This window comes from Triturus cristatus, chromosome 9 (genome assembly GCF_964204655.1).
Source record: "Triturus cristatus chromosome 9, aTriCri1.1, whole genome shotgun sequence".
NCBI lineage: Eukaryota > Metazoa > Chordata > Amphibia > Caudata > Salamandridae > Triturus > Triturus cristatus.
Genome location: NC_140592.1, coordinates 996,526,008 through 996,550,752, shown reverse-complemented (window position 1 = coordinate 996,550,752; position 24,745 = coordinate 996,526,008). Strand labels below are relative to the sequence as shown.

The window sequence follows — 24,745 nt, the reverse complement described above, 5'->3', positions numbered from 1 at the left end:
AGATAGAAATATGTTTTTTGCTGAAATGTGCATATTATGCACCATATGATTGTGTGGCAAATCTATAATTATGTGGAAAAAAACCATTGTCGCAAAATGGCATACTTGTATTTGCCCTGCCTATACAAAGCATCTTGCCTCACAGCAAAATAATCTCCCCAGCTATTGCAACCCTTGATCACAAAAGACAAATAATGAAAAACCTGAAAGAAAACTGTCCAGGTATTGAACCCAAGGTTCACATATGTCAAGCATGCTAAAAATGGAGACTTTCGCGTCAGAAAGGTTTCCCATCAAATGAAGAATCTGCAGCAGAACAGGGAATACACAAGTAAACACGAAAATATCTGCTGTACCTATAATTATTTAATTAATGCATCTAAGTCATTTTTTAAGGCAGAAAAACCACTCTGTCTAGACCGTGTAAGGATTACATAACAAGTCAAAATAAGGTGTTAATCCATTTTTTTAATTTTGAAATTAATTGAAAAAAACCTGCTTAATAAATACGCAGAATTTATAAATTACAGCAACAGTTCAACAAAGCAAAGGACCTAATAGTCCTACAATACATTGGTACCCATGGACAGTCTGTGATATAAAATTATTCAAACATTCTCATTCATACTAAGATTCATTCACACCATAACAACAAGTAACACATACACCCTAAAATCTTGAAGGATGAACAATATACAGGCCCAAAATGGTAGGCGAGTCTTCTTAGGCGTAAAGCATACACAGATAGGTACAATCAAAAATGACCGAGTATGGAAGGAAGAATGGAACAACAAAAGAATTGTTCTTGTGATATTGTAGGGTCTTAGTGGAACTGTGTAACGAACGATTCAGTTCGAGACGCCGACGCGCGTTTCGGTGTAACACCCTCTTTCCCCGGGGTAACACCTTCTTCAGGGCGAGAAATTATTCAAATGCGATTTCCATGGGACCAAGAAACCAGTTGAGAAGATATATATATATCTCTCCTCAAGTTCAATGACACGACTTCAGAGGTTCTTACAGGGGGCGAGTATAACGATAGAGTGGAGCTCGTCCACTAGAGGGAGTGCTGGATCTGGGGTTAGCGGTTCATGGATTTTCTTTGTTGGTGCTTCTAGGCCGATAAGTAGAAATCAAATGTTTGAATTAGGAAAAGGCATCTCGCTGCTCTGACTGGGCGTGCAATCTGCTGCAATGCTCCAGGGCTGATATGAAAATGGAATGGACTATGGCCGCAAGGTCGTAGAGAGGTTTCCTAATCGTTTCGATCCTTTGTCTTAGTTCGTTCAGGATGCAAGGAATGCTGAAGCTTCTCCGCTGTCGGTTCGCCCCTCTCCGTAGAAAGAGAAACGACTAGAACAGGGAATAAACACGTACAACGGCCAACACATCAAAACAGCCTAAAAACCAGTAAAGCACACCAAAACAGATTTGACTGGAGTCTGATCAAATTCCCTCACAGTTTGGAGTAAAACCAGACAAGCCCCTCTTAACTGAGTACCTCTCCAGGGACTGCATGGACTGAAGCCAGAAGCAGGCCACCAGGGATAAAATGTCATACCCAAGGGTGTGTTTCCCCTTGGGGGCAACTCGCAGAAATGTGAAATCCAGGATGAGACCTCAATATGTGAAAAGGAAGCCCAGCGAATTGAGGGCATGGTTCTCTGCACTCTGCCAACGTGTCTGGCAATTTTTAATTAACTCTGTCTTCCCACGTAGGATGTAAAACGACCATCAGCCTACGAATCAGCAAATTCAAGCCAATTTGTGATTTATGAGGCAGATGACACTGAGATGGAGGAAGATACAATGTAAGGACTAACTCCTGCTATCCCTGGTCTCAGGGAATCTTGAAGACAGTGGTAGGAACAGAAATAAAGGCGGACTCCAAAAGCCACATTTACTTCAGAAGCTTGCCCTCCAATCAATCAATCAAGTGGGATTTGTATAGCGCTGCTTGTCACCCGTGAGGGTATCCAGGCACTGGGGTTACTGCTGATGGGTGGGATTAGTTGATCAGCCAGGTCTTCAGGTCCTCCATGCTCTTTCCCCTCACGCCTCAACAGCAAATAGGAGGCTGTTGAAAAGCTAAGGGTGGAGTAGGGTTCAACGCTGTGTTGTCACCAGGGTCTAGATTTTGGTATTGTCAGTTTCACTAACTCTTCTAAAGAACTCTTCATAATTGTTCAGCAGATTTCCACACCTCTGGCCCCCATTGCAACTGCTCGTTTACAAAAGCCAAGCAATCAGTTTGCAATGTTCTTCTAGCGCAGAACACACTGGCGAGTCTCACCTTGGACATTCCTATACGGCAGTCAGGGACCAAGGAACAACATGACCTTCACTAGCTCCCTATAACAAAACGTATTATGTTCAAAGACGTCTGCTTAGTGTACAAGGCCCTTTATCAAAACTGACTGGCAGGGTTTAGGGCTATGTTTCATAGCTACACCCCTAATAGAAATATTCAGTAAGTTCCCCTTAATCTGGTGACAGTGCCTGGATTTCAGTAGAAGAAATGGGGAGGTAGAGCCTTCTCAGTCACAGCAGCGAGACTCTGGAACGCACTGCCAAGTCACTTGAACGGTATTAGATCTCATTCATCCTTTAGAAATGCACTAAAGACGTGGTGTTTCATGCTATGGGCTATGTTTGAGAGCTAGTGTACACTTCTCGTTGGTGGACTCTTATCATTGCGACTATAGTGCCTTGACACCCTCTGAAATTTGTTGCGCTCTATAAATCCCTCTAAAATCAAATCTAATATGTTCTATGGATAGCTTAGCATCTATTACTTGCTCTGGTAAATTAAAAGAGCATGCCCTTTAAACTAGAAATATGTGGCACACTCATAAAACTCGCCTCTATGTACTTGATACTTGGCGGCTGCTACATCTGCATACCCTTGGTATATAGTTGATCGAAAGGTAGCAACTTCCGCCTGAGCCTCCCTAACCCTCCCAGCACGGTTTATCTCGAAGACTAACTTTTGCTCAAGCCTGGAGAGGGCCGCTAGGTCATTTATAGATTTCAAACGCTCATTTTTCCGCTTCCTTGCTACAAACCTTACTGTCTCACGTCTTATGCCAGCCTTAAGCGCGTCCCAAACAACCTGGGAGTGTTCTTGCTAAAAGGCTAAGACAAAAAGAGGCCTACTCTAGGATTGCCAAGGTTAAAGATATGGATGGGAATTTATTAGAGACCCCCTCCCTGATTCGTGATTCTTTTAAAAAGTACTATGAAAAAATATACATGGCAGAACCGGTTGGAGGAATTGAACAGTATTTAGAGGAAATGGGATGTGTGGAATTAGAGGAGGTGGATAAAGATGCATTAGCGGAAGGGATCTCCTGGGGAGAGATTGAAACCGCTATGCTGTCACTAGCCTCAGGGAAGGCGATGGGCTCGGACTCGATCCCTTTAGAGTTTTACATCAAGTTTAGGAAGTATTTAGCAGGGCTATTGATCTTGGTATTTCAGGCTGCGTTTAATGGGGCCCCTCCGGCCTCTTGGTCGGAAACAGTTATAATAGTTTTTAGGAAGAAGGGAAAGGATCCCTGTGAGCTCTCCTCATATCGCCCAATCTCTCTTATAAACGCTGACAACAAAATATACTCGAAATGCTTGGCAAGGAGACTGGGAGGAATCATTACCCCTCTAGTCTCATCACGACAACACGGATTTATAGCTGGGAGAGGGACTACGGATCACATTAGGCGTCCTAAATCCGTATTTGATTGGGCACAGGCAACGGGGGTTCCTGTGGGGGCGGCCCTGTTGGATGCCGAAAAGGCATTCGACAGGGTCTCCTGGGAGTTTTTATGGGCAGTGATGAGATGGAAGTCATTCCCTAATGGCTTTATACGGGCAATACAGTCAATGTATCTTATGCCAAACGCAATAGTTCGGTTGGGGGGAGAAGAGTCACAGAGGTTCTTGGTTAGCAGAGGCACTCGGCAGGGGTGCCCCTGCTCCCCACTTCTTTTTGCTTTGTTTATAGATCCCCTCATTACTAGGTTAGAGGCTGATATGGAAATCTGCCCGGTAAAAGCGTATACATACTCAGTGAAAGTGTTGGCATATGCCGATGACCTTGCGGTACTATCTACGGATATGAACAAGGCTATGAAAAGAATTGTGGTCATCACTAACAATTTTGGTACAGTATCTGGCTATAAATTAAATCTGGATAAGACAAACGTGCTGCACACGGTGGTTGGACTACCATTGGAGGTGGAGGTAGCCACAGAGGCAATGCATTTAGGTGTGATTATCTCTCCTAAAATTCAAGATATTCCAAGGATTAACGCTGAACCACTGATTGTATCATCAAATAATACTCTGGAGCGACTAAATCGGCTGCATCTCTCTCTATATGGAAGGGGTAATGTCCTAAAAATGTCGATTTTCCCGAAATTCTTATATTTGTTTCGGGCCATTCCAATCATGTTCCCCAATCTTATATTCAAGAGAATAGAGCGAATGTGTTCACGGTTTCTTTGGGGTTACCGTCGCTCTAGAAGGGCGATGAAATGGTTATATTTGCCGGTAGAGCGGGGAGGTCTGGCTCTTCCAAATTTTTATTTATATTACTGCGCTACGTTACTCCAATTTATGGGCGTTTTGGTTTGTGGGAAGATTGCGGTTTTGGACCCCGCTTTTTCTCCATCTATCTATGAGTGGTGTCTGGGAGAATCGGCGCGAGGGTTACTCCTCAAAACCCTGGATCCAAGTTACTATAAAAAGACTCGGTTTAAAATTATTCAGGCAGCATATGCAGTCTGGAAGAGGCTTAGGAAACAATTATCTATTCCTTGTATTACATGGTACACACCTTTAGACTCGTTTGCTTTGTCATCTGCCGTATTTCACGATTCGGTTATGTGGAGGTGGTCACAGTATGGTATTAGAACAATTGGGGACCTACAAGAGCAGGGCGATATTGTTTCTTTTCTAACATTACAAGAGAAATTCGGGGTTGGAAAGTCTGATTTTTTTAAATATCTGCAACTTAGAAGCTTCTTGCAGGCCGCAATTGTGAGGGGGAGATGTCAGGTCTCACAGATTCGAATGTTGGATTTGTTAAAAGGGAAATGTAAAATAGGCCAAATATATAGGGAAATTATCTTAATAGAATCTGATGATATCTGTAGACATGAAGCAGTATGGGAGGAGAAATTGTCATTAACTAATCTGGATTTTCAGCTAATTTTGAGAACCGCCAGCTCTATTTTGCTCTCTGGCAGTTTAAGAAGTCAATCTTATATGGCCATGTTTAACTTATACTACACGCCAGCAAAGATTGTAAAGTGGAAGGCGGGAAGGGGGACTAAGTGTTCCAGATGTGGTCTTTTTGGGGCAGATTCGATACATATGTTTTTTTCCTGCCCTGCACTTCATCAACTTTTATTGGACATCGAATGTTTTATGTAAAGTTCTTTGGGTATATCGATGTCTGTAACAGCATCTTTGGTTTTGTTCGGAATAGAATTTGGCACAGACTCGGGGAGGCAACCGAGATCCCACAGAGCTCTTAAGTTTATATGTATGTCGGTCTTGAGGTTATGTATAACATCTCAGTGGCTCGATCCCGAGCCTCCGTCATTTGCTAATTGGAGGGCTAAGGTCATTTCAATATATAATTTGGAATCCGCTCTGTATAAACTAAAAGGTAGAGCAAAGAAAAAATTGGGTGCCACAATATGGGAGCCGATAAGAAATTGGGTACAGTAATGTAATGTTATGACTTTTATTTTGTGATATTCCTCCTAAATCATGGACTGTATATTTTGGTTCTCTGTATGTACTTTTTTTTCTGATTTTTGTTTTTACTTTGTATAATATGAATTGTCAATAATTTATTGTGACTTCACTGAATCGCTCAAAATAAAAAAAAGAAATAAAAAAAAAAGAAATATGTGGCACTATGGATTGCCTGGGCACAAAAGACACTAAAAGGATAACAACAGAACGTGTGTTTGTAGGGGGGAGGGAGGGTGGTGTGGGGGAGTCCGGCGCACAATCATTTCAGTGGGGAAAAAAACACCAAGGTAATTTAATTTCAAAGCCAATTGCTATTTACTCGTAGCAAAAAAAAAAAGAGATAGCGTTCGGCTGCAAGCCTTTTGGCTTTGTCAATGCTTATTTTGTCACTGGCTTTGCAAACGTGGTAGAAATGGCTGTGCTGTCATCAATAAAAAAAAAAAATCTAAGCAAAAGCTAAAAATGCTTTTTTGTCTGAAAAAATCACAGATTGCAATGGTAGTCCACAGCACTGAAGGGAACTACTTTGATCGTAGATGTGCTCATTGATAAAGAGTCGTAAACCATCTCGAACAGTAAAGTTAGCCAAGGGCTGAAGGGGGCTAACCCACCGCTGTCCCATGCTGTATGCTGTAATGGGTGGAAGTAAAATGTCACAATACCAAACTAATGTGTAAAGAGTGCTGGGTGAAAGCCTCTATTGGCATATTACACAATTCTGTTTTACTGAAATATAATTTGAGTAAAATCGAAAGGTCTTTGCTAACGCCTGACCGAAAAACTACTGAGAGCAGGAGGGCGAGCATCGAAATACCGAGCATTCTGTGTCTAGACAAGCATGGCTTTTCCAAACCGCATTCAGGTGCAGTTTTTGATTCCACCTCTAGAAAACAGGAATCTCATAATTTGAGAAAAGGAAAAAAGTAAGATGAATGAACATATTTGGTTATTTCCAGGTCAAGAGGTACTATCAAACATACGGAGTATTCAAAGGTGAAAAGGAACAGTCAGAGTAATTTTAAGGAGAAATATTTCAGCGTTTAACAAAACTATGAAGGCTCGCACCTGACAGAAAGCTCTAATAGAAAACCGAAATGCGTCAAATGAGTGGTTTTTAAACTGTGGTACTGCTGAGCTAAAGATTTTACCTCCCATGAGGATTATAGTTTCAGCAAGTAACAATACTACTTACTTGACGAATACTTTTTGCCTCTCCAATGTATGTGATATACGAATTAAAAAAATCAATACATCTGTCTAAAAAAAGATCTTCAAAAACGTGAAACACAGAGACTGTGCACATTCAAATATGCTCCAACCTGATCTACCAATTAGCTTCTGACTAAAACGGTGCTTAATTTGAGCCGGTGGTTTCCAGTGCTCAACCTCAGGATTAAATTGTTAACACCCTCACTTATAACAGTGCACCACATGGTGGTGCTGTTTGTCTAGTTTAGAGATTAGCAAAACATCAGGGGCCGTATTATGAAGGTGCCTTGGTGGCAACGGGCGTCGCACTTAAAGCATCAACGCTATCTTCAGAGGACGTTCCCTCATTTGCAGTAGAGCATGCATGGCCCCTCAGAAGTGAGGGGATCCCTTTGCCTCTGCGCCCGCGCCATATTACAGAAGCGGGAGCAAAGGCAAAGAAGCTCTCAGGAGGCGCACTGTCAGTGCGCCCCCCACCCATGGCAGTCCTCTGGAGGGGGGAAAGGGACCCCATGGACCCCCCCCAGACATCCCCTTGCAGGCAGGTGCAGTCACTCACTGTATTCAAAGCAGCCACTCTGTTTTTCACAGGAATGCGCTGCGCAGAGGGCAGTTAGAGTTCGCAGCTGCCCTGGAGGCAGCACATTCATGGTAACAGGGCACATTATGATTGTTTGCGCTGGGTGCTCCTTTTTAAAGGTGCACCCTGTGCAAACAATGAAAATGCGCCTTTAGTGTAAGACGGCCCTAGTTGTTTATTAATTCGGTGCACATTAAAAATTACCAATACCTGCCCCCAAAGCCCTTCTTAAATCTTTGCGGGTCAGGAGTAGTCCGAATTGCATGACTTGTAGGAGTGTGATTATTAGTTGATTTGTTACTGTAAAATGGCAGTTCTGGAAGGGGCAATTGTTGGTGCAAGTTGCAGTGGCCTCCTGCCAAGTTACCTGGCACGTACTATTTTACAAATTAAGCGCTGGACTAAAATAATTTTGAATTGCTTATACATTTTTAGAAAACCATCCGCATCAGCACAGAGAGCCATCGATCGAACAGCTCAGTGATTTACGCTTGTGTGCTGGGGTAGACTGGCTGCGCATTCTCCCATCCACTGCTTCATACGGTCATGCACTTATAGACTCCAAGTACCTACAATTCTTGTATGGGAATGGAGGCATGCCTGCACTTATCCACATAACTGAAACACCTCCATAGGCAGAGTATTTGTAGGGGTCCTCGACTTCCACTTGTAATTCAGTGGGGTCAACAGAGGTCAAAAGGTTAGGAATGACTGCATGAAATCATTGAACATCATGCAAACCTCCTGCACCAACGCTGCTCTGCGACATGGCTGCCGTTCAGTGTTGCCATTCAACGTGAACGTGGTTGCAAATTTTTATGCAGCTTGCAATACTAGGATGTCTTCAAGCTGCTATGCATGGTCTTTAAGTCCCTGCACGGAACGGGACCGGCTTACTTGACTAATAAAATTGAACGCTATCAACCTGGACGACAACTCAGATCCAGCAATCGCAGCCTGCTCTGCAGCCGGAGAATTAGGAAAGCCAAAATGGGACGTCGTGCGTTTTCCTATCTGGCACCCAAACATTGGAACGAGCTCCCCGAACAAATCCGTGCCTGCCCCAACCTTCCACAATTTAAAAAAATGCTCAAGACCTGGCTATTCTAAAGACTTTATTTTACATTTAGCCTTCCCTCTCTAGCGCCGAGAGATCCCCCTGGGGATGATTCGTGCGCCATACAAATGAGTCCAATAAATAATAATAATAGTAACAAGGTGGGGAGACGTTTATTTGGCTGGAGCGCCTCAGAGTGAGGAATGAACTTTGGAACGGCTAAAAATAAACGATGCCTTTATCGAAATCTTCTCCAGAAGCCCCTGAGGATGATGGACTGCTGGAAGGGAGACTGTGAACCTTGCACTGCAAATGGCGCTGCCAGGTCGCAGCTCCAAATTGGGCTCGTTCTGTTTCCTTTGACAGCTCACATCATCATCCAAGGAGACGCCGAGGTTCTGCCAGCTTTGCTGTAAGCATCCCACACCGTGCAGTCAGTGAGGACGTTATCACAGGAGGGCTGCTTGACAGCGACGTCATGTGAGCTCTGTGTGTCAATGGGCAGGAGTGGATGCCAAAACACAATAACTCGGCGTCAGCGGTTGTGGCTTCTTTGGCATGCCTCGCCTTCGGATCCAAGTAGAAACAACAAAAACACAGACATGCAGTATCTTAAACAGCTGCCTGGCACTGTCTGAGCCTCCCGCCTCCTCTACCCGGAGCGCACATGAGACACAGGGTGACCTTAAATGGTGCCGGTGTAGGTCCAAAGTGGAACATAAACCTGCTGACCATAGCAGTATGCTGTGCACAGTTCATCATGTGCTCTGCAGTTAGCGCAAGGATTTAGTTTGCAGCTTGATAGCTAATGGGACGCGTGTTCCTTGCAGGCCTTGAACATTTCAACAATTCTCGTACACTTAGTTCTTGAAAGATGCAAAGATCTTGGGGTACTCTACCTCCAGATCCACTATAGATTGATGATCTGGAGGACAATCCATTTACAAGGAACAGGAACGCGCCTGGTGATGAGCTTCACAGCATCTTGATCTGGGCACGCCCAAAAGTTTGTTTTGTAAGAGAGTAAGGTTAAAGTCTAGTCATATGTGAGGAAGACATGCCACTGACTGTCAACTCCCTGCTTGACCATCCTCCAAATGACCAGTTGACAAGGACCATATTAATGATAAGATGAAGACAGGAAATGCTCTTAATCCAATGAGACCTGAAGTAGTTCCTATAAATAAGCAGGTTGAAAGATGACAAAAATTGAGGTTTATACGTGGTCCCTGAAGCGACACAGTCATTCAAAGGCAATAGCTTGCCTGCTTTCCGCAAATTTGCCCACTGTAGACACATGCATTTTTATAAAACTATGTCTCCATCTCCAAAGGGTGGAAAATCTCCATTATGAGCTCAAGGTAGAATTGAGTGAAACACACCATTTCCTTCTACTATTTTAACCCACCCCTTTTAGACACATTGGTGTCTATCTTGAAGATGGAAGGTGACAAACTGGCATGGCACAACCAGAGGATATTTCACGAGGCAAGTAACCATAATGATAGCTATTTGCCACTTCCAAATAGTGATAGAGGGTTTCTGTAACAGGTATTTAATGCAATTCTCAGAATCTAAAATAGGGATTTTACCTAAAGTCTGCAGAATTTGATAGGGTTGCAGTACTGGGTGTATGAGAATAAACAAGCAAATGTTGTTGAATCAATCAAATGTGGCAACAAATATTGCACAGGAAAATGGCAGTGCCCGCAAATTCTAAATCACAATAAAGTAGTTTTTCAGTGGCACTGTTCTCAGACCCTTCTAAATGGAGTAGCCGATTTTAAAGTTTCCAACGCAAAGTGGGCTCATTCATCAACCCCAGAAATCGACTGGCTTTTGAGAAGTCTGGATTTTGTCTTGAAGACTGAAGAAGTGTTAGTCGTGTCATTAGGGAGCCTCACAGGTGACTGACTGCTTTGTCCCTTCCCATATCCGCAAAGGCCGCCTGCTCCTCAGAAAAGTTCTCATTAGGTCATCCTACATCTGCTCAACAAAACATAATGATAACAAGAGTAGAGAGCTAAAAGATCATTCAATTCTGTCACCAGGCTATTGCAACTATCAAAGGTAGGCTGGACATGCATCTGGATGGGTGAGAAATTAAGTAAGTAAGCTCACTTGACCGGTTTCCACAACTGCATGACAGACGTCGCCAATTGGATGAAGGACACCTGCCTGAAGCTCAACACGGACAAAACAGAGGTACTGATTTTCAGAAACAAAAGCTCCCCAAGGGAAGCCTCCTGGTGGCCCTCAAAACTTGGACTTACTCCCACCCGCACTAACCACGCTAGGAACTTGCGCATCATTCTGGACAATAAGCTAACCATGACGACTCAGGTCAACTCTTTCTCCTCCTCCTGCTTGTTTCCTCCTCTACACGCTTCATAAGATATTTAAATGGTTACCCCAAAGCTCAAGATGCACCACTGTCAGTGCCCACATTTCCAGTCGAATGGACTACAGCAATGGCCTTCATGCCGAGATCACAGCTCACCTCTTCCGACGACTACAGACCATACAGAATGCCACAGCCAGAGTCGTCTTGGATCTCCCTAGACAAACCAACATCACCCCCTACCTCAGGGAACTCCACTGGCTCCTCGTACAGAAAATTTGCCAGTTGAAGCTCCTGACCAATGCATACAAGGACCTACACAACTGCGGACCCGCCTCTTTGAACCACAGCATGAACTTACATCAGCCGCCCAGAAATCCCTGCATCCCTTTCTCTAATCCTCACCTCCCCCCCCCAGAACGATGTAGCAAATACGGCGGTTGCTTCTTCTCCTACTTTGCAGCGACAACCAGGAATGAGCTACCCTTTCATCTACGAACCTTCCCATCTCTTCCAGAGTTTTGAAAGTCCCTGAAGACCTGGCTATTATGCTATTCAACTGGACCCTGCCAGTGCCTGGATACCCTCACGGGAGACAATAAGCACTCTACAAATCTACTGATTGCTTGATTGCCTAATAAGTAGGAGGCTGTATGAATGCGACGGCTAGAGGCCAGGAATTAAAACATTTAAACTAATGCCTGAGCGATAGCCCTGGCAGATTAGCATTATTATACAAAATGGAAGGGCCTCATGTTTTACTATTTCACTAATTTACACAATAGGGGAGACAACAAAGTGTTCTGCGCTTCAGCTGCAATGCCTTAATGGGCTGAAACAACCAAGATATTCACTGCTGTGTAGTTTTCAACACAAATAGTTGCTACAATATCCTTTAATGTCACTTTTCATTCACTCATAGATTCACTTACAATACTATACAAAGCTCAGCACAGTGCACCTTTTGATGTGTGATACCATCTAAAGATGTAAGCAATTATTAAAGTAACAAAATACAAAAAGATCAGGTGGTGATGTGAAGGCCGGGGTGCCCAATAATTAGGGATTACTTTTTCAGATATGAACCTAAGAAGGTATGTGCATACCTGCTATTTTTCTTATTTTGTCGCATTTTGGGATAAATGGATCCCACGCCTGAATCAGACTGTGACAAATGTTTAACATGTATAAGAAAAAATGTAAAAATGTGCTATTTTATGTATTATACAAACAAAGTCCATTTAACTCACACCAAGGCCTTTTACATCTTCCAATAGGCTTAGCTTCTCGGGGACAGACTCCAGATGGTCTAACGCCACTCGGGTGCTCTGTAGGTAGAAACAAAACGAAAGTCCAACAGTGTCAGAAAACATATCTGTATGATATAGGTGAAAATACAGTTGAGAAATAAATGGTGCTTTTTCGAATCTAATATATCAGCAACTGTGATAGCATTGCGATGAAAAAGAAAAACTGTACACTGTATCTCTTGTCTGGACACTCAAAGACAATGGCCAATTGTTAGACCGGACTTTTTTGGCGCTGTTTTACCAAACATTGTGCCCTCAATCCCCCTATTTTTGCTGACTTTATTTTTGCTGACCTTAGGAATCTGCGTACTTACCACTGCTAACCAGTGATAAAGTGCTTGCGCTCTCTCTTTTAAATATGGTAAAATTGGCTTCTACCCCACTGGCACATTTAATTTAATTTTAAATCCCTAGTAAAGTGGTACTACTTGTATCCAGGGCCTGTAAATTAAATGCTACTAGTGGACCTGCAGCGCTTATTGCGCAACCCACTTAAGTAGCCTTTTAAACAGGTCTCAGGCCCGCCATTGCAGCCTGTGTGTGCTGTTTTAGACTGCCATTTCAACCGGGCGAAATAAACCTTTTGCCAGGCCTAAACCTTCCTTCTTAATACATGTAAGTTACATCTAGGGTAGGCTCTACACAGCCCAAAGGGCAGGGTGCTATGTATTCAAAAAGTAGGATATGGATTTTTACGTTTTACGTGTCCTGGTAGTGAAAAATTCTTAAAATCATTTTCAAGGCCTGCTTCTTCCATAGGATAACATTGGGTTATCTTATCATGCTTAATATGTGCTAATGGTTGATTGGGAGCAGGTAGGAAAGTCAAGTTTGGTGTTTGAACAACTGTAATTTAAACCCCTCTTTAATGGATTTGAATTCACAATTCTGAAAATGCCAGTTTTAGAAAGCTCACATTTTCTTGTCAATCCCATTTGGTGCCTGCAGTCTGTATCCTGGGTCACATGACTATGTGCAGCTGGCAGTTGGTCTTTGTGTATTGCTCCCAGACAGTGATACAAAGGGGGAACAGGTGTTGTCAGCATGGGCCATCTGGGTTTCACACCAGTATTTTGTGCCCACAGGCAAGCTGTGGCCAAGCCAGGGAGGAAGGGAAATCCAGAAAACTCTGTAGGGGGAGGGTTCTTCAAAGTGGGCACCAGGCATAAATAGTGGACCCTCAGACCCAACTCTCCAGATGACCTATTGACCTGTGAAATCTGCCAGGTAGAAACACTGCCCAGCTGTGAAGTCTGCTCTGCTGATGTACTTGCTGCCCAAGGACTACTTTGCTGCCCAATGCCTGCTGTTGCTGCACCAGGACTCTTCTGCTGCTGTGAGCTGCCCTGCCGAATCCAGTCTGCCAGGACCCTAAGGAATCTCAATCGGTCAGTTAGCTGGCCCCCTTTTCAAATCACAGGTTTCTTCAATATCGACACAACTCCTTGAATCTCGACGCAGCACAATGTAGCTCGTCATCGACTCCGACTCCCAGTGCAACGCAGATTGTCTCTGATGGTGATGCAGCCCAGTGCAAGTCCTCACAAACCATGCTTGGTTCCTCGATATCGCAGGACCTTGCATCGCAAGTCCCATCGTCAGCTCGCTGACTCTGCCGCTGAACGATGCATATTGATGCGGATGTTGCATTGCAGCTCTTTGTGGACGGACACCATATCCGCTGCTGCAAATCACATCTTAATGCCGGACCTCGCATCGCAGCTCCTCGTCCGTGGCTCCACAATACCAGCCCACACAGCACGAAGCAAGCACTCCGCATCCCAACACCCAGGCCACAAGGTATTTTACAGCAGACTGAACTCAGTCCTGTATCGGGCCGACGCTCCATCAACAGTCAGCCTGAACTTGTGACTTGGACCTGGTCTACCGCAGGGAGATAACCATGGTTGGCGCTTTTTACTTCCTAGTGCTTGATTTTTATAAAACTTTAAAATTGGATATCTCCGAATCTGCTAATTGGATTTTTGTCAATAGTTCATTACATTTTACTCTATTTTTCTAAATTGGTGTAGGATTTTTCTTGTGCTGTGTTTTCACTTTATTACTCTTTGAAGTGCTGTGTACACACTTTACACATTGCCTGACTGCCTTAGTGCCAAGCTACCGTAGGGTTGAGCACAGGTTAATTTGGGGTTTGCTTGTGTTTCACACTGAGAAGAATTGGGGCTGCTGCTTGAGTAGGGTTTCACCCCCCTCAACTAGTAACCCAATTTACTACACCAACCTACACCAGGTTATCATTTTACTACTCATTACCCCCTGCCCTCTCAAATTTGTGAGTCTGATTCCCATGTGTAATAATGGCACAATAAAACAGATCTGTGTGCTTGAACAAAGCATCTGCTAGAACAAAGCATCTGCTAAATAAGAAAAGACAACCTTGTACCACCACATTCTTTGGCTCAAAGGTACCCCTAGAGTCGAATGTGACAATAGTAGTCACACTGAACTCCTGAGATGAGATTGGATACTCAGATAAATGTAGTGAGGCACCATTACACTAAAGGTATTAGAAACGGTATTCTGTTCACATAAAATCGTACGTAAGCGGGTTGTACTCTCATGAAAGTACTTTAGGCAACGTATATATGTGCTGTAACAGTCTGCCAGGATTCAAAACGAAGGGTCTGCAAAGAGTTCAGAAAGCATGAGGGCAGCTCATTTGTAGTTTGTGCAGCTCACAACCACTATCTCATTGTTCACAATCATTAGATTAGATTCAGGTAAATATCGGCGTATCATTTCAAATATTAGGGCTCTCATTTACAGCCTCCGGCACAACAGTTGCAGTGACGGCGGTGAACTTTGCTGAGCGGACACCACAGTTGCACCCATTCGGGAAAGTATATGATTTTTCAGAAACAAAATCCATAAGTGGGTGCTGGAAAGAAAATAATCAATCTCTCTGATGGTGTTTTCTGCCCTCCACAGGATCTAGGGATCGGCAGCCCAATGGTCAGCGGGTCACAAGTACAAGGGCATGTGCCATCAGAGCCAGGTGAGGTTCCGCCAGTGCGAACCTGGAAGTCCTATACATCCGCATAGGGCGGGGGAGCTGCAGTTTTGACAGAGAGGAAGAACCAATGTACATAGCTCTTCTCTCACTCCACCAAGCCCTAAATGACCAGCTATTCTATAACAGCTATATAGCTGCTATCCCAAGAACCTTGAAAACATTTAAGGTTTATCTGAACAAGAACTTATAACAATCCCTCATACTGACTTTGTCAACCACAGGAGCAAACATTCCTCAGTGGCTGGGCCCAGGAGGTAGAACGTTTTGCTGTTAAGACACTCATTAGGTGGGAGATTTTTTTTGCACGGCTTTATTCTTGTATGGGGGTTTTACAATCATTATTATGGGTCGAAGTAGCATATTGTAGGAAGTGGCATTTAACAGACATTAGCAGCAGGAGGAGGAGGTTGGTAGGCTGCAGGGCTATTAGCCCCCTCCTTCCTAATGTGAGCCATCGCATGCAGAGCCAGGCCCACTGTCCTCGTCTGGTTAATGTCCCTGCTCCTTTCTGAATGCAGTAGGCAGGCAAACATCAGTAGTTAATTCCAGCATATGTTTGCTGTAAATTTGTCATCTGCTGCGAGCATCTCGAAACATTTAATTTTGTAGCTTGTGCTATAAAAATAAACACAAACATTTTAAAGACTGTCAACAACCTGGCATCTGTCTTGGCATTTAGCTCAGTTTTCCGCAGCTGTGCAGATACCCTGTTTCTTGAATCTTATAGCAAACAGAACGTAAGTTAGAGCTGTCAAGCTTCCCATTTTCATGAGTGAGTCGCAGGTATCTTCTTTGGATTCTGGGACCTGTAGTCCTAGTATATATTGTGTTTAACAGGATGGCAAACCCTAGTATGCAAAGAAAAAAAACCTGGACCGAAGTGGCATAGTTGGAGAAAAACGCCGGCCTGGAACATGGCCAGAGTGATTGCCAGTGGCAGAAAATTATGCAAGCTTTCCAGCCATTCACTTTTCCCGTTTTCAGTGAGACGAGTATCCCCAAACCTCGGTTCGTGCTTCCTGGGCAACAGCAAGCCAACTTCACTGCACTAGAATAAGCCCAAAAATACTGAGAACGCCCTGGGGTTGCTCATGCTCAAGTTCAGAGGGAACCTGGCCTGGCAGCTTGCAGTAGATTTTCCTATCTGAGCAGGACTAGGTCTAATTCAAATAATGTTGGTCCGCGCATTATGTAGCACATTGTGTAAAAAAATGTCGGACTGGCGTACAGCTGGAGTGATGAGGCGCTAAGCGCTGAACTAACTGGTTGATCGTGTTTAAGTTATTTGCACCGTGCCCAAATATGGGTGTGAACCGTCCTTCCCCCTAGATCTGTACGCTGCAGGAGCTTGAATAAAATAACAGTAGGATCTTGGCAGCAGCCCTGGCATCGGTATCCAATGCTAGGGATATCTTGTACCAATCTACAGCAGAGGGATTTCGTGAGTGGAATTAATGCGGCCCTGGACATTGTTGCTCCTTCTAAAAATGTTGTTGTTAAAAAGAATGAAACCCTTGGCCCCCTGGTTTTCAGTAGAACTCATGTCCCTTAGGCGGGAATGCCGTAGACAAGAGCGGAAATGAATATAGCACGTTACAACGCGTGCTATTACCATGCAGTAGGTAACAATGCAGTCGTTACAACGACCGTGTTGTTACCACGCGTGGCATTACATCGCAAGTCGTTTCAACGACTTGCGCTAGGTGGCGCACTGGACTTAGGAATAGTATAAATTACTATTCCTACTTCAGGTAGCGCAACAGCAGGGAAGGTGTTGGATTTAAAATACAGCACATTCCCTGGTGTTGCACATCACCTAGCGCAAGTCGTTGAAACGTCTTGCGATGTAATGCCACGCAAGGTAACAACGCGGTCGTTGTAACGACCACGTTGTTACCTACCTACGTGGTATTGACAGCGTTGTAAACACTGTTACCCGCGGAAATGGAGAGCTAACCCATATTCCAGTGAAAAAGGGAAGCAGAAAATACTTCTTCGGAACTATAAACAGGCTATCTTTCAGGCCAAATCATGCTTCTTCGCAGAGAAGATCAGATCGGCTAGTAATTAATTCAGTACGCTGTTCAAAGTTGTTAAGGAGACATCTGAGCCTCTGAGGCTACACATGCTGATCTTTTTTCAAGAAAAGGTTATCAATTTCATTTAAGATCTTGGCCCCCCTGTGAGAGAGGAAACGGCTTTTGTCGACTCTGCTCATTGTCTTAATGAGCACCTGCTCACTGCCTTCCCTCAGATCTTGGTTCAGCAAACAAAGGAGCTACTGCTGAGTTTAAAATCAGGAGCGCCCTCGGATCCGTGTACGCCTTCTATACTCAAACTGTCTCCGGATCCATTGGCCAAATTTCTATGCAACGTGTTTGACTACATGCTTCAATCTGGTAGTTATCCGGACATTTGGAAGGAAGCAACTGTTACGTCGCTCCTTAAAAAACCAAATGTTGATCCTCAGGATCTGAAGAATCTCCGTTCTATCTCTCTTCTCCCTGCCCCTGCTAAGATCCTGGAGAACTTCATCAATAAAGAGTTGATGAAATTCGTTGACACTCAGGAGATTTTGTGCCGGTCACAGTACACAGTCTGCCCTTATCGCGGCTACGGACTACATCCCTGCTCAGGTAGATCAGGGCAGGGCGGCGGCTCTGACAATGCTTTATCTGTCGGCGGCATTTGATACCGTCTCCCCGGCACACATGGTTCAGCGGCTGCAGCAAGCGGGGATCTCTGGTACAGCCCTACAGATTCTCCATTCTTTTCTGTTGAATAGGGCTCAAATTGTTAGCTGAGGAGGCTTTAAAGCTAAGGCCTTTAGTTTTCCTTGTGGGGTGCCCCAGGGCTCATCTCCGAGTCCTACCCTTTTTAATCTTTATGTGGCCCCTCTGGCAGACCTAGTGTATTCCTTTGGTTTTCAGGTGTTATCATATGCTGAAGATAAGCTAATTATCGGCTCCATTTCCAATGACCTGCAATGGGTAGCAGGGAGGTTTAATCGGTGTATGTCCAGCATTATCTGCTGGATGAAGGCGAACTAACTGAAGATTAACGTAGATAAGCCTGAAGTGCTTGTGTTTGGTTCTCAGCATTCCATCTGGTCAAGCACCTGGTGGAAGGCGGTCTGTGAACCCCACCTCCCATCCCCCCCTCCAGTTAGGACAGTAAAAAACCTGGGGGTCATCTTTGATAATGCTCTGAATTTTGACGCCCAGGTCAGTCGCACCGTCAGCACTCGTTCCTACATCTTGAGGATTTTGAAAAAGGTCATGCCTTTTATTCCTTCTGAGCTGCACCAGTCAATTATTATTGCTCTGGTCACTTCTCGGCTAGACTACTGCAACACTCTGCACCTGAACATTAATGGTATTTCCCTTAATAAACGTCAGGTGGTACAGAATGCGGCGGCTCGTCTCATCCTGAACATTCCCAAGCGTCTTTCAGTCAGGAATGGGATTCTCTGCCTTCACTGGCTCCCTGTCAGGAAACATATCTGTTTCAAGGCTCTGCGCATGCTATTTAAGGCCTGGCATAGTAAGGGCCCTTCCCATCTGAAGTCTCTTTTTCAATGGTATGTTCCAGGGAGGCAACTGAGATACTCCTCACATGAAAAAACTTGTGATCCCTAGATTTCGTAGGACTAGATAAGGTGGCCACTTCTTTTCGGTATCAGCCGCCAAGCTATGGAACTCCCTACCCATCTATTTTTCAAATGCGGACTCCTTCTTGGTTTTTAAAAATACATCTGAAAACCTGGCTCTTTAATCTTAGTTTCTGGCTGCTTGGCCGCCTCACAGCTGTTGTCCTCCTGGTCTGCTATAGCCCCTTGACATCTCTGGGTATTAGTGCACTTTACAAGTGCCAGCTATCCTATCCTAAAATAACCCCAGGAGGAGGGAACACCATAGAACATAACATGTAAGAAGATGGGTGTGGAGGAAATCCATAAACGGATCACTTGATAGTTGAAGGAAGAAAAACTGGGCTCCACCGTCACCAGAGTGATCAATTGAGTATCTTGTACTGTTTGGCCTGCTGCGTATGGGGCACGTGGCAAACTGAGACTGTTCTTTGTGTACAGACCATCCTGTGTTGCAAATTATGGGCATTAGCAGAGAGCTGAAACAAATATTGAGTCTAAGTAGGTGTATACTTAATGCTCAAACTCACACAATATTGCATAGAGTGTATTCCATCAAACTTTGTATGGGCCCGAACAGATCGATGGTAAAACAAAACTGTTGTGACAAAGTTTGTGTAGATCAAGAAATCACCCCCTTTGACTCCAAACCACATGCCCGCTAGTCTACAATCGTACCAATCCCATTCCGAATGCACTCCGGTAGTCTATACTTTAAAACCATCACACTAGCAAGCTAACCCCATATCCTGGGAAAATCTTCTTTGCTGTGACTTCCATACACCCTCATTAGATCCATCTTCAACTATGCAATCCAAAAGAACTACTTACGTATCTGATCTCTTCACTGAACTGGCCATGGCTACAAAATGTAATAGTCATTTATCTCCCAGCAGCATCGGCTGGCTAATATCTAACCAGTTTCAGCTACTTTTTTGAAGCAAGAAAAAACATCTTGCACATCATGGATTATATTGCACACTAGCAAAATTCATTTAATGCACTTTAAACAAATTGATCGTCAAGTAACACCCAGCAGCCTTTACTGCCACTGACTAAGCTGCTTCCGACTGTGCTGGTGTGATTGGAATCAATGCAAAACTTATTACCTACTTATGCTTCTACCAATCAAATAGATTCCACCATGTAAGTATAGGAAATTTTGTTTCTCAATGGCTCAGTGGAACTATAAAATTATATTGCGGTTCCTCCCACACTCCAATTTGCTTCAACCACAATACACAGAATGATTGGAGTAGCTCCTGATCAATCACACCACCTACATCATTCAACACAAAAAGGACACACAACTACGTCTTCAGCTACAGCTCGTCATCTTCCTACAAATATTAAACTCCGGATTACAAAAGACTTCCTAAAGCTGAATGGCAAAAGACTAGTAGCAGGGCACTGCCAGTATAGCAGGGAAAATCTCCAGGAAAAATCCAAGGATATCAATGCTCCGTCGAGGTTGTACAAGCAAGTTGCCTAAGCAGTAACAACAGCAAACAATAAACATTATTGCTCTATAAGAAAAGTAAATGTCAAGCACTGTGTTCCCTCCCAAAACAAGAATACCACAGTCCTGTCCAAGTCCTAGTCTTATCAAGACTGGACTTTGACAATCCATCCGCATTAAAAGAACTGTCAAATGAACAATAGCCCCTTACAGAGTGCTATCGCGGTATCAACAGAAAAATCACCAAAATTTAATATATCCCCATACTCAAAGGGCTACAAAGAATTCTCCTAGATGTAAGCATATCATGGAAACTACTATCAGTAGTAAGCACAAGGGTCAGCTTTATAGTCACAAAATCTGCACAGTCAACCAACTTAATATATAAGGGCAAGGATACAATACTAACAGTATTGAAACCTCCTACAACGCACGATCGTGCATGATGAAATAATGGAGTTGGAAGCAATGTTCTGGAAAGTTCTCTTCATACAAATACTTCTAATGTTAGCAGAACCTTCTCAGTTTCTCAACCAGAGTTTACAAGAAACAGTTACACAGCTGATACTGTCATGCCCCGCGGTTCAGCCCCTGGGTGCTGTGTGTATTTAAACGGCGAAGGGCGTGCGGACGCCGCTTCGCGTTCTAGCTCTGAGCCCCAGTTCCGTCTTGATTGTTGTTGCCTGACTTCCGGTTACACGTACTTCCTGTTTTCCAGCGCGAATCCGCGGACGAGTCGAAGCAGACGCGTCCCGGCTCCGGGATTATTTCCACAGTTCCCTCTGGTGAAGCGTAGTGGCGCTCCTTCCATCCGAGCAGCCGAGCGTGTTGGCGCTCCTTCCATCAGAGCGCCCGAGCATATTGCGACTTGCCAAGTAAGGTCTAATATATACTTAGCAGTGCGGGGGTCGCCTGTCACTCGTCTCTCCTTACCTCGGAGATTGAGGTTGGATGACGGTTAGTGATTCCCATAGCCTGCACTGTCCCTTGTTCTGATATTCCTCTCCAGAATCTACCCCTCTGGTGAGAGTCGTGTGGTGTTATATGTCAGCCTGTTAAATCCTATTCCTGCATATCAGGCTTGTGTTGTGTTGTGTTATATGTCAGCCTGCCACTTCCAGAATCAGGCTTGTATTGTGTTGTGCTTACACCTCCTGCTGAAACGACTCCAAGTCTGGTGAATTAGTTGTCTTCAGTCTTGGTGCTCTTACCCCAGTTCAAGCATCAATAGCCTCATTGGCGCATCCACTTCCTGTCCCTACCCTATAATCTCTTGAACCTGCATCTGGCTTCCGAGGGTGATTATTGCGAGGACCATTGAGCAGTGGATTAGGTTTTTCCACCTTCCTACATACGAATCACGGTACTTGACCTTCCTATACACCATATAAGCATATGGGGAATCATATCCTTACATCCTTTATAAAACCTGTCTTTGTTGTTCTCAGCCTGTACAGCTTTACACATTGTGATATTGAGTCCTCCTCTGGGAACCAATCATAAGTGGGTCGTGCTGAAGTATACCTACTTATTCCTGCATGCCAATATCCAGGAGGCTGGTGTTGATCCCGGTAGGTGTTTGGAGGGGAATGAAGTGACGAAAGCTCCAGGGTAGTGCTGTAGAAATATTCATATACCTACCTTTGTGTTACAGCTGAGGGGCTCGATCATTCCTTCCTGTAAAGAACCATCATCTTCCTGCTACTTCGGCTGCCAGAATCATCCTTCAAGACCTGCCTGTGTTCCCCCCACCTATCCTTGTTTTGTTTCCCTGTTTTCCCCAACGGGTCCTTCGTACTCTAGAGTTTGATAGAGTCGGAGGAACGTGGGGGACGACTGTGGACTTTCTCCAACGTTCCAGACGCTCCTACAGAACACCCGCGATCATTACAGATACACTGATTCTCAAGACTGGTATTCCTCCTGGATTTACCAGCGTTTGAATATTCCAGGGTCTACAGAATGCCTATGTCGTATTCCCTTTCATTGTCCTTAGACTTTAATTTAAAAAAATGCAGTGATATAAATAACACTACAAAATGACCCAGACCAGGAACCACTTTAAATTCTGTGATGCTAAGCAGACTCAGTGGCATTCAACTGGGAAGCATGTACGTAAGGAGAAAGTTATTAACATTTGATACTCCACTTTCACTGGGGTACTCTAACTGCAGATCTCTCACTTGTAGAATTATCCCCAGGTGCCAGACTGGATCAGGAAAAATTTTCAGCATAGCATCGGTGCGTCAGTAAGCTGCGTCATGCGGCTCACTGTCCGCTTTGCTTTGGCATTGAAGACTGGAATTGCATATAAGCACCACTCCAACGCACCAATGTCAGTTTCTTGCTGCAGCAAGATCCTGCCCTGATGTTGCAACAGAGTATCCTTCTGAAACTGCAGCTTGATTGGAGGACCGATGCTCATTCCCAGGAATTCCAGGATCCACACTCTCTTTACCCAATCCAAAGCCTCTAGGATGACTAGGGCCTGGGCGTTCTTGATCTTCTTTAGAACTTTGGGCAGGACAGGTAGTGGCAGAAAGGCATGCACAAGCCCTGTGCTTCACTCTATGCAGAATGGATGGCAGAGTGTCTTCTTGGGAACTTCAACATGCAAAAGTGTTGACACTGCACGCTCTTGGCAGTAGTGAAGTGATCGAGCCAGGGCAGAACCACCTCTGAATGTGGCTACCATTCGTGATCTGCTAGGTGTCACTGGCTGAATTTGTCCACCCTGGCGCTTAAAGATATTGCCCCTTGGTGTATGACTAGGGAGATGCCTTGATGATTCAGCCTCAGTCTTGGGTCTCAGTGAGGATGGATCTGAGGCTTCTTAGCCTACTGGCCTCCAGCATCCTGCTGACTGGCCATGCCACGTGCATATGTGGGCTCTACAGTGGGATCTGAAATCTCAGTGGGCCCAGACCAAGGGAACCTGTTGGACTCCATTCAAGTTTTGGAGGAGACTGCAAAAGATCCGCAGTGATGGCTGCTTGACCACAGTTAAACCAGCAGCAGACCCCTCACCCTACTCCTTTGGATTTAACACTGGTTACGGACATTTCACTGCTGGGCTAGGGAGGTTATTTCTCTGGTCTTATGCGAAGGCCCCGTCCTGCATCAGTCTGCTGGAGTTGCAGCCCATCTGCTTGGTGTTGAACGTTTAGCTGCCATCCATCAAGGAAAGGCGGTTCACATCCTCACAGGACCCCAAACACCAGACACACCTCATGCGGATATGTCAAAGCCATCTGTTTGCGATATCTCTTCTTTAGTTTTAGATGTGGACATGTTCCTTGCACGCTGAAAAAGATTCTGAAGGAAAAGCTTGTCAGTGATGACAATAAAGTAGAAGCTAGCTTTAGATCAGTGTACGAAGGCAGTGAAAGAAAAGAACTGAAAGCATTGTGGAGAAGCGGCGCTGACGAAGATCCACACAACACAACCTAATGGCGTGCAGAAAAAGAATACTGATCCAGTCAGTGTCTGGGACTTGCTGCAAGCGAGGAAACGGCGGTTACAAATATCATTCAGAAATGACGCTACTCACACTGGTGCCATAGGTTGCATGTTAGTATATGGAGAGAGACATTTAAGGTCTGTTGCTTTTTTTTCTGGGGCTGTATCTTTTATGTAGTTCTGAACAGAGTAGCAAGCCATAGTTGAGGACAGCTAGAAGACTCTTCATAACAGCAAGACATTTAACCTCACTGCAGTGTCCACTATACTTATCAGCACACAAATTCAATTCCCAACGGGACTTCTAAATGCGCACACATCCACCACCAATGGTTTATTGCACAGCAAGGCTAGTCACTGCTGATTTCCACTGGTAGAACTGCTTAGTTTCTCTTATCAGAATAAGCTAGCTACGGGTTCTAATACTATTAGTTGTAAATGTAACGTTTTAAAGGCTCACTCAGCCTATAAAGTGCTTAGCACCTGCCCAGCCTGAGACCAAGAAGAATGAAAAAAATACTGAAAGATATTAATTGATTTATATGAAGTTGAGCTATAGCTATCCTCCTAATATTCTGATGCGTACTGAGAACCACCTCGTCCCTGTGAATAAAACACAAAATGCTTTTTAAATTCACATAGTTCACTAGTCTGATGTATCAATAGGCTGAAAAAGAGCACTATAACATTTGCTAGCAAAGCATTAATTTCCCACAACGATCTTGCTTTCTGACTTGGAGTGAACTTCCATTTCAGAATTCTATGAAACTTGACAATGACTCACAACTTAATCAAGATCAGAAATATAGGGCCTGATAAAGAGTTCGGTGCACAGGTTACTCCGTCACAGACATGACAGATATCCCATCTTCCGTATGACA

General features: G+C 44.3%; 1 protein-coding gene across 2 annotated transcripts in view; it reads right to left on the bottom strand.

Moving 5' to 3' along the window:
- CEP128 (centrosomal protein 128) overlaps positions 1-24,745 on the bottom strand; it is an 860,263-nt gene that overhangs the window by 83,362 nt on the left and 752,156 nt on the right. For both annotated transcript variants that reach the window (XM_085626613.1, XM_085626612.1), the window contains exon 21: positions 12,201-12,278. In XM_085626613.1, the coding sequence (XP_085482739.1) occupies positions 12,201-12,278 (78 nt within the window). The remainder of the gene's footprint in view (positions 1-12,200; positions 12,279-24,745) is intronic.